This window comes from Dermacentor variabilis, chromosome 8 (assembly GCF_050947875.1).
Source record: "Dermacentor variabilis isolate Ectoservices chromosome 8, ASM5094787v1, whole genome shotgun sequence".
Classification (NCBI taxonomy): Eukaryota; Metazoa; Arthropoda; class Arachnida; order Ixodida; family Ixodidae; genus Dermacentor; species Dermacentor variabilis.
In genome coordinates this window covers 127,910,193-127,923,258 of record NC_134575.1, presented here as the reverse complement: position 1 = coordinate 127,923,258, position 13,066 = coordinate 127,910,193, and the positions used below count along the sequence as shown (strand labels likewise).

At 43.6% G+C, this 13,066-nt stretch overlaps 1 protein-coding gene across 8 annotated transcripts in view; it reads left to right on the top strand.

Moving 5' to 3' along the window:
* LOC142590577 (uncharacterized) overlaps positions 1–8,978 on the top strand; it is a 75,648-nt gene extending 66,670 nt beyond the window's left edge. For all 8 annotated transcript variants that reach the window (XR_012830191.1, XR_012830192.1, XR_012830193.1 and 5 more), the window contains one exon: positions 8,617–8,978. Coding sequence is in view for 5 of the 8 variants with exons in the window: in XM_075702880.1 (XP_075558995.1) it covers positions 8,617–8,768 (152 nt within the window). In the remaining 3 variants the exon portion in view is untranslated. The remainder of the gene's footprint in view (positions 1–8,616) is intronic.
* Positions 8,979–13,066: the final 4,088 nt, after the last annotated feature.

Below are 13,066 nucleotides of genomic sequence, written 5' to 3'. Positions count from 1 at the left end.
TAATGTCAGAGGGATGCAGCCTTGAATAGACATGTCTATAGCAAGAATTTCACTTTTTGAAGTTACGAGCTGGTGAGGTAATTTAGGCTGGTGCTCAATTTTTGAAGAGATAAAGATAGCTAAGCGGCCACCGCGAAAGGAACGTCTAAACGAAATGTGCGATAATTTATTAAATGAAATGCCTCTTCTGTCGATAACCAGGTTTCTTGCAATGAAATGATATCAGGTTAGTCTTGGCTACGGCAGTAATATATGTCGATAGCAGCGCAATAAATGGAACGGCAATACCAGCGTAATATTTCAGTGCCCCTATGTTGAGCTAAGGCAGGTGGCGCAACGTGCTTAGTCTAGAATGCTATCCTTCAAAAGATATCTCTTTTAAGAAATGACCTTCTGGTACTTCTTTGTCCTAATCTTATCTATCATTGTAGATCCCTGCGCTACAGGAGATGTGCGGTGCTTAAGAGCACGGGAGTCACGCTGCACGTGTATTTCTTGCGAGCCCCAATCTCAGCCCCATTCTGATTCCAGCTCTGCATGATACAGAGAAGAGCTCTCATTAGGTCGAATTTTATGAGGACCTGGATTCGCTGTTTCTGTATCATTCGCATCTGAAGGCATAGGAAGTTCATGGTTCGGCAGGCAAATACCTGAAGGACTTGTGTCGATCGTGGGATGAAGATTTGTGCCAATGACTTCGATAGGCTCACAAATACATGCTTTCTTCATTGCGCTCTCTGCATCCGAAGGTATGGCATCAGAAAGCGATGGGTCTACTTCGCTCTGCAATGATAGAATGGGCTTTCCGTCTTGAGCATCTCTTTTGCTGAATTATTTCTAGAATTAGTAATTCCTGTGCTTTGGCGGATCAGTTAGTATGGTCAGCTGAGGGAGAACAGCTACAGAGACAACACTGTTCTTCCTGTGATGATCTATATTTTAGGTCCATTTTAAGTCCATCTATTTAAGTGCTTATGCCCACAGGGCCAACATTTAATTCACTTAAGGGGACAAGGAGATAACGATTCCACCTGGTAAATGATACACCACGCTTTGATCTCTGTCGGACGAATTGTTACAGCGCAGGTAAAATTGACGGAATCTGTGAGAATGCTCTTGTTCTTAGGTAAGCGAGAGCAACGAAATACGGACACGGCTCCGGCCACAGAAAGCACTTTTAAAATTTTCTTGAGAGCAAACGCTTGACTCGCCTCCATGAACTACTCCTTTAACTCAAGCTAAGTGAGAAGGACTGAAGGAGCTCACCGAATATGAGGGTATTGCTGCACATTTTAGAAGATTAGTGGTAAAACCCTGGTATGGCGTAGAGCAGAGAATGCCACCGCGATAAAACTGTCGTACTTTGGTGATCAGTTGATAGTGAGATGCCGCCTTCTGATATTCTTCCTCGATGAATTTGGGGTTTTTCATTCAAACTTACTCTCTTCTGGGCGGAACTATGGCCACATGATCGTTGGTCAGTCAGGTGCGCAAAAGAAAGTCAATTTGATAATCATGAGGTGCAAGAGAAGCCTACCTGGAACTGCTTGCCTGGATGAGAGAAAAAAACAGACATCAATCTCGTGTGCCTAGGCCAATCGCCGCCTGATATCCAGCCATACCCCGAGAGGGTACAGCAATACACCAGGAAGGGGCCTCTGCAGTGAAACGGTTTGCAATGTCGCACGATGAGGATCCGTCAAAGAACCAGGTAGGACCAGTGACCGAGAAGGGTCTCCTTGTTTACGAACGGCACCGCGTGTGACCCGTGCTCCTACATTCGTTGCTAATCATATGATAATAAGGCAACAAAGAAATACACCAAGGACAATGCAGGGGAAATTAGTTGTACTTACTAACTCAATAAAGAAATGTTAAACTAATGGAAGTGAAAGTGGGTGAAAAAACAACTTGCCGCAGGCGGGTAACGATCCCACGTCTTCGCATTACGTGTCTGACGCTCTACCAAATGAACTACCATGGCACCGTCTTCTCATCCACTTTCTGGGGTATTTATGTGTTACTACTAGAACTAACCCTGGGAGTGTTAGGCAGGGCCACCACTCACGAACCTTGGCAGCGGATGTGGAACATCCTTTCTACCGCAGGCGTCACAAGTACGTGATCTTTTTTTAAGTAAAATGCAAGTGGTCAATAAACCCGCAAGTGCTATCTGAAGGCATCACTGTTACCGGATTTTATACCCTCGCTTTGCAATGAACAAAAAGAAAGGGGGGTCGTGACATAACCCCCTTTCTTCTTGTTCATTACATCCCGTATTGTGAGGCATAAACGAATAAAAATAAAAGCATCTGCAGGTGCAATAAGGCTAGAGCAGCCGTTGTCAACTAAAAATAAATGAATTGGGCGTTGCCAAAGAAAGATTTTTTAAGAAAGAGAAACAGATAAAAAGAGGCTAGGGGGAAAGAGATAGCCCAAGAAATGGGATTGTATTACCAGCATTACCAAGGCCAGGAAACGGCCTTCGACTGCGCAATTTTTCCGGTTATGTGCAGGCCTGTTTCTTTCTACTCACATGAGTTGCGTATTATTCTTTCATTCTTAGTGTGATTTCTTCTTTGCTTCGATATGGATTGTTGTGATTCTTTGCCTAGCTGAGACTTGTTCACCACGGCTTTAGCTGTTCCGGGATACTTCTGAAGAATACAGCGAACTTTATTAGTGAAGCTCTACCCTCGCCGCGTTCCTGGTTAGTTGGATAGAGACCTGTGGTGCTATGTAGTTCTCTTCTTTACTTGGGTGGCAGATCTGAAGAGCCTTCGCGTTATATACATCTTTTTGTGGATCTGGACAGCTGGCACAGCCTCTAGGGGCATTGAACGCTCCCCTTGCCGTTTGGCCGTGTCTCCTTGACCTTTTTCGAAACACGCTGCCACAACCCAACCCACGCGCACAGAATCACAGACTGGGATAACTTGAAGGGGCGTAAATCACAACGAAGGAGGCGCACTTTCTTCTTGATGACTTGTGTTATAATTCCTGCAGCCACGCAGATGGAGCGCCGAGACGTATTACGTTGAACAATTATCTCCTGCTGTGGCCGAATCAATCGTAGCTCGTCATGTTATAATTTGCCAAAATATTTCGACACGAACTAACCCAAAGATTGCTAGCAAATGACTTGCGAAAGAGGCCAAGAAATCACAAGGAAATAGTTCTCCGGCTGTATAAGACTTCAATTATAGGGTCTCATGTACCAAACCACGATCTCATTATGAGCAACGCTGTAGTGGGGGTCTCCGAAATTTTGAACCACCCGAGGTTTTTTAACGTACACTATAGTCCCGTTGAAGGCGTCCTCCGGCGCTTGAGTGGTTGACAAACAGCTCATTTATTAGCGAATTGTTTATTAGAGTTCCATATTTTTTTTATGTAGGACACTGGTGAGGATACTGTAGCGTTAAAAATACACTGTGGATTCTACTGATAGGAAATTGTTGAGAGGGTCGCGCGTGCGACGTGTTGTCACAGTATGCTTCTGATGAAAAATGTACAAGCCACATTGACGTCGTCACATTTGTCTGCAGCATTTTGTATTGGCTGCCGCCTCAGAAAGTAGTACGTAGAAACGCGAACAGCAGCTGTAACCCACTGCTTCTAACAAAAATGGCAGTTTAATTCCTTTCTAAATATCGTTACCGCGCACTTGTCGGAAGATGAAAACAGGCTTTTCCTTCATCATATGAGTATTGCAGCTGCATTTTACGACACTCTTAGAGATTATAGATTTGGAACTTGAAAATAATATTTTAAACTTAGTGGAAATTAGTGATGCCAAAGGTGGTATCAGCACTGCTCCGTTGTTTTGAATATATTTTACATTTTTTGTGTCCTGCGTGGTTTTTGAAGTTTCACGATATTTTCCAGCCTATGGAACTTTTGATTCAGAGAGCGTGCTATAACTAAGACATTATTTGTGCGGACATATTGGCAACATAGCTCTAGTTATTTGAGCTCTACGATGTGCTCAAGGCACATTAGGTGGACACCAATTAAATAAAGAAGTCCTGACTTTGGAAGAGTCCTGGAGGAAAGCGCAATAACACTGGATAAGATTACACAATAGAAGCACGGCAAGCATGAGTCGTTGTTCGTTTATCTAATCTTGCGCCTTAGATCCACGCTTTAACCAAGGAACGTGGCAAACATCTATGAGAATGCTCTGTTTTCACGCATTCATCACAGTGCGGCTAGCTCTGAAAAAATTGTTGGCAATTATTTTGTAAGGTTATAATTTTACACGCATCATGAATGTTTACAGCGCTATCTTATGCAATAGTTCGTGCAATTTGTGCTGAAACTTGATTGCTCAAGGAATGCAAGCTATTCTGTAGAGCTCCATAGTGTAAGCTGAATGCGTTACTGTGTTCAATTGGCGTTAGACACAATGTAAGAAAATACGCCTATTTTATCAAGCACCAATGCGTCAAGACTAGTAAACATCGCTGCTAGGAAACCGACAGGTTATTGCGACTTATTAGATGTTTTTTTCACAGCATGACCTGCAGGGGAACTGAATTGCTAATAACGCGTACATTCTCCGCCATGCAGAAGCTATGATACTATCAAACATTCCACCAAGGACAAGCCTAGCTCTACGATGAGTTGCAGAAAATATTTTGAAGAATACTGCAGAATTGTGATAATTTATTTCTCGATGAGAAGCCAAAATAATGAGTCCTGATAAGTAGTTACGTTATACAACCTAAAGCCAGTTGTTAGCACGAACCCAGAATGTAGCATCCAGATGCAAAGCAAACTCTTACGAGTTTTTAAGAAAGAAAGTTTCGCAGTTGAGCAAAAGCTTTTCCGGTTCTGGCACATGAACTCTGGACCATAACCTTTGAAGAGTGTCGGTCCTGAGTTCAAATGACGGAAGAGCACGATTTTTTTTTCTCGACTGCGACGCTTTATTTCTACACCAATCCTTAAGGTTTCACTTTAATAAAGGCAAAAGTGATATCCACTTTATCGTAGCAATTGCTACAAAAAAAGTCATACGGGTTCCTCGAAAGGAAAGCCTCGCGGTTCAAGAAAAATTCGTCCTGGTCCGGTACTCAAACCCGGGACCACCGCCTTTCCGGGGCACGCTTCGCTTTGCGGCTTCGTTCTACATTCGGATGGATTACATTGTTCTCGTTACAGATACTCTCTATTTTAAACCAATATCTGAAAACTGCAATAGAAATTTATTTCGGGGCTACAGCTATGACCCGCAAATGTTTGTCTTCTCGTAAGAACCCGAAATGTCATTTACGCACATTTGAGTCATCCCTATAGCTATTATTGCGGTCAAAAGCTTCCATGCTCTCAGTCGGACTTGTGCCACATGTGGCTCGCGATGGCAGTAACGAATGCTTACTCATTCTGCGTGGGAATGTGTCATACACCCATGTGCCCCTTTTGTAGAACATCATACACTACAGCGCACATTTCGCACATTTCTCGTCGCTACGACGTCATTGCGGGAGCCTACCCTGAGAGCTTTAAACCAGTTGGACACTATACCCTTTTCGAAAATTAAGTTCCTTCCAACTTGTGCATTTGCTTCACTTTAACAAAAAACAGTGGAAGTGTTATTTCAGAGCTCCAAGATGGCAGGTTCCTGGAGAGGGCCCCTATACACGGAGTGCATATTCAAGTGTGCGTAAATCTGGGTCTCTCTTCGTCCCTATGTTTATTTCCCGCAGTACAGATTAGCATACCGGACGGTGCGTCTGGTTACCCTCCCTGCCTTGTCTCAGTTCTGTTTATCTCTACATACATATGTACACTAATGTCTAGCAGGGTCTTTATTACTTGTTCGCGTTTCCTGTCAAACGTCTTGTGAAAAGTAGCGCGATTAACAAAAATTGTATGAGAGGAAATAGGTTATGTGTTTCATTGCGCTGGAATATTGGAGTGCTATCGGTTCTCATACATACTTTATCGTAGCAATTGCTACAAAAAAAGTCATACTAAAAGGCAAATGCCGGCCTTTACCCTTGTGACAATCAGCGTCGGCCTAACGAGATTAGCATAGCGTTAATGTAGCGACATGCGGTATAGACGGAGCCCAAATAAGTCGTGTTAGAGGCGCACATGGAGCGACGCTTCACTATCTAACGACACTGTGCCCCGTAGGGGCACCGTCTTAAAGTGCACGTGTGGCGCGTGTATGAATTTGGATTTACTCAGGATAATCTGAATATGCATGACGCGCGTTCCCTTCCACTGAGCACCCTAGAAATTTCACTATTATTTTTGTCTATAGAGAGCGGCCCATACCAAGTGGCACATCCTGAACACACAAGTTGGCGTGAAGGATGTTACTTTTTTAATGTTCGAGGCATTTTCTGGAACGCATATGTATTAAAGATATTTGCAAAGGCGCTTCAAATAAATGCGAGTAGCCCTTGTTTGGTGCAAGTACTGCAACAATGTGGTTAAGTACATTTGTCTTCCATTATCCACCTGGTAAAATCACCTTGAACATTTGGCTTTAGTTTGGCCTGCCTGACGCTTTTGTGCCTAATATTCTCAGTACCGTGATATTGAAGGGCAGCGCTCACCCAGTGACACATACCGAGTGACCAAAGCTGATGTTAAAGAGGTCCAGTCAAGACGAGCTTGAAGCAAGGGTAACATAATGATTCAGGCTGGATCGACAGATGGTAGGAAAAAGGTTTCTCCAGCAACCACATGGAACTTCTGGGTTTGCAAATAATGTGCACATTCTATGGAAGTAGCGCATGATTACGAATAGATTTTTATGATGTCGAATTTAAAGTATAACCTATTAACAAAACAAATGGAATATATATTCCTAGCCGATTGCAGCTGTTTCCTCCTTGTAGCAAAGTGAAATTTAACGATACAGAAGTGTGGCACTACAGCAAGGCCAATCGTAGAGATGCTTGCGTTGTAGATGCGACAGGAAATATTTGAATTGGTTTGCAATTTAAAAAGACTTAAAATGACAGTTACTTTCTTACCCTATAGAAATGCATTTTTTATGGGAGCCGCCGCACGACGAGCAAGAGATGTTATCAATCAAGTTTAGACTGCAGGCACTTAGTTGTGAAGAAGCGTGACGTATTATCCATGATCTCGATGACATATTATTTGATATACAGTCTATGTATTCCTGATATACATGCATTTAAAAAAAATGGCGAACAATATAAACATCTGCAAACTAAAGCGTTTATTATAGCCTTGAAACCATCTACATCTGGATCTCGTTGATATGACCTCCACTGGTACCAGAAAAAAAAAACGTATCCGAAAATTGTATTATATAAAGTAATGTTTAGAAAGTATGAAAATTCGCGTACTAGGTCAGAAACACAAAAGCAAAGGCCCATGTGGCGTCGAGTGTTATTGCTTCGGATAACACGCTATGCGGCGCAGCATCACTCGAAGGCGCACGACCACCCCCACCGGACTTTTATTTCGCAAAGTTAAAATAGCTCTTCAGTTTGCTCGGGAGTTTCTCCCTTTCAGTGGCCGTGAAAAACCTATTGTGCAAGGTAAAGAAAAGCCACCGTTTCCTCAGTCAGCTTAGCAGCTATCCAACTCGAGTCAGTGCGGCCGTTGACGCAGCAGCATTTTCCAGCCAATGTTGCTGTGGCCCAAGACGTCCGTCGGCTGTTGCAGTATTACTTAAGCTACCGCACTGCAATGTAAAGCTATGAGATTTCGATATAACACTTCCCCATTCGTATAATCCAATTTTAAATGAAAACGCGGTCGCAAAAACCGTGCGATAATATATTCGTCCTCTGGGATGTTAGTAGGGCAAATAATCAAAAAGAACGATCATCTCAAACGAGGCATTATGCAGAATAACATCAACGAAATTCCTCTGTATTGCGATTGCAGCAGAACACTATACCAGACTCGGCACAAATTTAGAATAATCATTAAAGCCTTTAGAGAATCCTTTGCTAAGCTATCATAGTCATCTCTCGCTGCACCATTGTCTAGCGTGCCCTACTAAATAATTGAATAGACATCTCCACTCTAAAGGACTGGTTACTGAAGTCAATCTCAGAAATTGCCAATGGTAAAAATCAATTAAAGTAGCGCAGGAGAAACGTCGAGAAGAAAGGATATAGTGCAAGCGCTACCAAGTGTCAAACATACTCGTTAGAGCGTCGTGACCTCAATTGCACAGTGTCAAACACTAAAATTTCAATCAATCCACAGTCGCAAAGAGCCTTTGATTTTTTTTATGCCAAAGGACGACTGGACGGACACACCAAACACAGCATTGAGCTCTTTATTTCTTTTGTACAATTGTCCAGAACTGATGGCAACCACAGAATGTCTCTAAGTGGACAAAATGTATGTAGTGGATAGACAGTAATAAGAAACTAATTTCTAGGTAGTATAGACATATGGTGAAGCTTAACAAAAGTTTGCAGAGCGCACCTATTTTTTCACAAATATTCTTGTACTAGCCAGTATAGCTATGGCAGTGAATGCTGTATTCCACGTAATCAACTGCATTACCAATAAGCAATACAGCTTTAGAGGCTGCATGAAAAAGTATTGTTCCAGATGGTTGACTCTAATACTATTGCTGCATTGACGTACCTTGTTTTCTTTCAGCAATGCCAGCGTGTTTGCTTTGGCGAAAAGTACGAGCTACACTAGTGGAACGTGTTCCGTGCAGGAAAGCATACAAAGAGAGGTGTAGACAATATAAAGGACATAGTCATGTGTACAGCAAAGCAGAATGTATCACTAAAAACAATTTGTAGGCCTGCTTGTTGCTCATTCATACAAACCGCCTTTGCGGTTGATTGCCATAGCTAGCAATCAATTTTTTTCCGCTCGAGAAATACTAAATTCACAAGCACAACCTTTTCAGACAATTTGTATGCAATCACTTGCTTTGCTTCCTATATACAGGAATTACCGCATATTGTTTTCATTGCAATTATGTAAGAAATAAATAAGTCATAATGAAAGTACTGTGTCCTGGCTGTGTTATTAAAGCTTGTTAACATTTGACGAGCACTCAGACGACAAGAAAAAATCGACTGTGTTTTCATTACACCTTGTTAGGCGAGTTCATTTAGAATTGCTGTAGTATAAATGTAAATATTACATGACCGGGGCAGTTCGAGGATTATGGGAGAGGCCTTTGCCTTGCAGCGCGCGAAACCAGGCTGATGATGGTGATGATGAAGAAATGCGAAACAAGGGCAAAAAAAAAGAAGTTTCTTGCATCCTTTATTTCCTCCTTGTTATTTACGCCACATTACACGCCTACTGTATTTCCATTGTTCAAGAATATTTGAGGTGCTCGACACTCAAAAACACGGTGAACTATCGAAGCTCGCCGAATTTCATAATGTGGCAATCACTGTGACGCCACATTGATCACTTAACGCAAGTAAAGGAGTTGTCTCCGATGGCGATCTCTTGAGCCTGAGCGAGGAAGAGGTCCTGGAGGGCAGGAAGGAAAATAACCTGACTCAAGTACAAGTCATAAAGATCAAGCCGGATAACCAGGATATTCCATCTAAACTTCTGATTATCAGCTTTTTGTTGCGTGTACAACCGCAAACCCTAGAGACCAGATACAGAAAAATTCAAATCAGACCTGATATTCTAAACCCCCCAAAGATCTTTAAAGTGTCCGAGATATGGCCATGTTTCGCAAAGCTGCCCAGGCCGACTGATCTGTGCGAAATTTGGTGAACACGAACTAGCATCCGACGGCTGTAGTGGCACGCTCCACTGTCCTAACTGCGACAATGTGACATAAACACACTGAAAAACTTTTCGGGACACCTAAGAACTTTTTGTGAGTGTTGAATACGAAAGCATTAATTACCAAATTAACGCTGCTGAGCAGTCGTTCTAGTTTGGCGCTGCCGAGTAATGTTCTCGAAATTTGTTGCGGGGCGTTTTATCTTATTTAGCGATTGCACTGCTGCCTGTTATTTTATTTACAGTTTCTACGTTAGCATGTTGGCTCTAGACCGCAATTATCTTGACGATATTGCTTAGAAATGAACTGAATTTTTTTTTCAGGTAGTCTCGCATCTGCCTCTATGCTCGTTTTGCTGTGTTCCGCTGTCCGCCTCCGTCTGCGGTGTACTGGTGCAGACGGCCACATTTCGTTACTGCTGATGTTGCCGTCACCGACGTTGTAGGCGCTTCTGAGTATAGCACTGCACGGGATCGGGCTTACCCGACAGCCCGGGCCCGGCCCGGCCCGCGTGCAGGGCCGGTACGGCTAGGGTAGTTTATTCACGGGCTCAGGCCGGGCTCGGGAACGCCATGTGCTTTTTGAACCGGGCCCGGGCCGGGCTCGGCTTTTTTGACGCGGGCCCGGGCCGGTGTCAGACTTTCTCGTTTTGTGCATGTAACGTGCAGCGAATTATGCTCGCACGTCTCGACTCTGAAAAAGCTTGTTGCCCCGGTGCAGCTGGAAGCTAGCAGTGCCACCCCTGTGTACTTCCATTTTTTTTCTTCCGTCACATATTGCGCTGTTTAAACAGAATGTAAAAGTCAAGAATGAACAAAGTTCCCCCACACCAAAGGATGCCATTGTATGCCTTATCTATATCAATGTAATTATTGCTTTGAGCGCGGTGTAAGTGCGTTCGCGACTTGCTGATTCTTCAAAGGCGAATTGGTAAAACGATGACGGGTAAGATTGAATTGAATTATATTTCTCGTTCATTCAAACGAGGGTAGACTGAGACTAAAGGACTAAAGGAAATCGTCACGCGGCTGAAAAATGGCGCTGCATCCATCGATGATTGCACGCATGTTCGCAACCGGCCGCCTAGCAGCAGCTTATAACGCTGCACCCTGGAGGAACGTGAAGCTTTCTTGCTCTATTTACTATGGTTAGGCATCGGAAAGCTTTGTGCCAGGAGCTGACAGGATCATGTACGTGATGATCAAGAACCTTTATCCTGACGAACAAATAACACTCCTCCGTCTTTATAACAAAATATGGCGGCCGGTTTCCTTCTCAAGACATCATGCTGCAACTTTTCCATCAAGTCATAGATCCACATCAAGCTCCCAAGCTGTATACAAAAGCCATACTCGGACGGGTTCTCAAGAAAGCATTTGACAACGTAAGCCATAATGCAATACTAGAAGGACTTTCTAACCTAAACGTAGAACATAAGCCATACCGATATACTGCTGATTTTTTACCGGCAGAACTGTTACCCTCAATACTGAAGGACTCAAGTCGAACATTGTGAACGTGGGGGATAAAACACGCCTCAGTGATGAGTGCTATCATCCATTTTATTCAACATCGAACTCAGTGGGCTCCAGGGAAGGCTCGAGAGCATCCTGGGCCTACACCACAGTTTATATGCGGATGATACAGCGTTATGGGTGACGGGTGGGAGCGACAGCGAAATCTAAGAGACGCTGCAGGAAGCAATAGATACAGTCACAACATATGTAGCACCGAGAGGACTCTCATGTTGCCCGGAGAAATCTGAGCTCCTACTGGTCAAACCTAAATACCAAAGAAAATCGCAAGCCTCTAACCAACAAAGAATTGCCTTCCAAATCGGAGGTACACCCGTACACTAGGTCTCATGCCTAAGGGTACTGGGATTGTACCTGCAATGTGGCAAAAAAGAAAACACCACAACAGCCCAACGCTTAAAGACATACACGGTTCAGATGGGCCGGCTTATTTCGAGATTTGCTACTAAACACATCGGCATGAAAGAGAACAATATCATACGACTGGTACAAGCCTTTATCATCTCCCCTATAGTGTACAGTGCGTTATTCTTAAATTTCACGCACACAGAGAAGCACACGATTGACATTATGACAAGGAAATCATTATAGTAAGCATTACACCGTCCTACAAACTCAGCAAACGAAAAATTATTAGCCCTAGGATCACACAATACACTGGACAAAATTATAGGAGCACGGAGAACATCACACTAGGAACGCTTAACACGCGTGAAGACTGGACGGACAATACTAAACAAGCTGGCAATATAATACCAGAGGCGAATTGACGAAAAGAGAAATATTCCACCGGACATGAGGAACACCTTCATAATACCCCCACCCCAAACGACACGCACCCAAACCATAACACAGAGTGAGGGAAAGCAACCGCTCAAAGACTCAACAAAGTGCCCAGAGACGCTGAACATGTGGCTTATGTTGATGCTGCAAAGTATCCGTCAGAAGCAGCCATGACTCTGGCAGTTTTTACTGGTACCAAAATAGATATCACAACAACTATGTCCACACGTACCAAACACTCAGAAGTTGAAGACGCTCCAATAGCTTTAGCATACGCATCAAGCACTGCATTAGGCATCGTCACCGACTCCAAAGCAGCCGTAATTCATTAGACCAAGAGACTTATATCACCTGAAGCATACCGAATTCTCATTGAAACACATCCTGTCCGCAGAACTGTTCGACTCATCTGGACGCCTGGCGATGCAGGGGTAATTGGGTGCAACGCTGCGCACCACGCTGCCCGAGCAAGTGTCAACTGGGAGAGACACTTGCGCCATCCATTTCTCTCTCTGGACAACAAATCCTCGGAGAGACCCAAGCAGAACTACGGCCCCCAAAACTACAACCATATCAAGAAATAACACCTTCCCAGTACGAAGAAATGACTAGTTACGTAGAATTCCTCTATTACTACCTAAGTGCTCGCTATAAATATCTTCGTCCTTACAAATCATTATAAAAACACCAAGCAACTACTTGAAAACTTCTACAAACAAGCACCTTCCCTACGTCACAACTCATGCACCAAGTTCACCCAGAAGCATACTCAACACACTAAGACATGCAATACACCACGTGCAGCCCTCCATCACAGGCATGTCCATCAACTACAAACAATATCAGACACAGCATAAACAACAATGGCAAAATAAAAACCCTTGAGCAGTGGAAGGCTATACTGCTCAGCGTATGCAAAGAAGATCAGCTCTGGGCTGTCCGGCTGGCGAAGGACGCCGCTACAGTTCAAGGCCTGGCCTGCGTCTGACTGAGAGTGGAGCTTTACAAGGCTAGCCTCCCA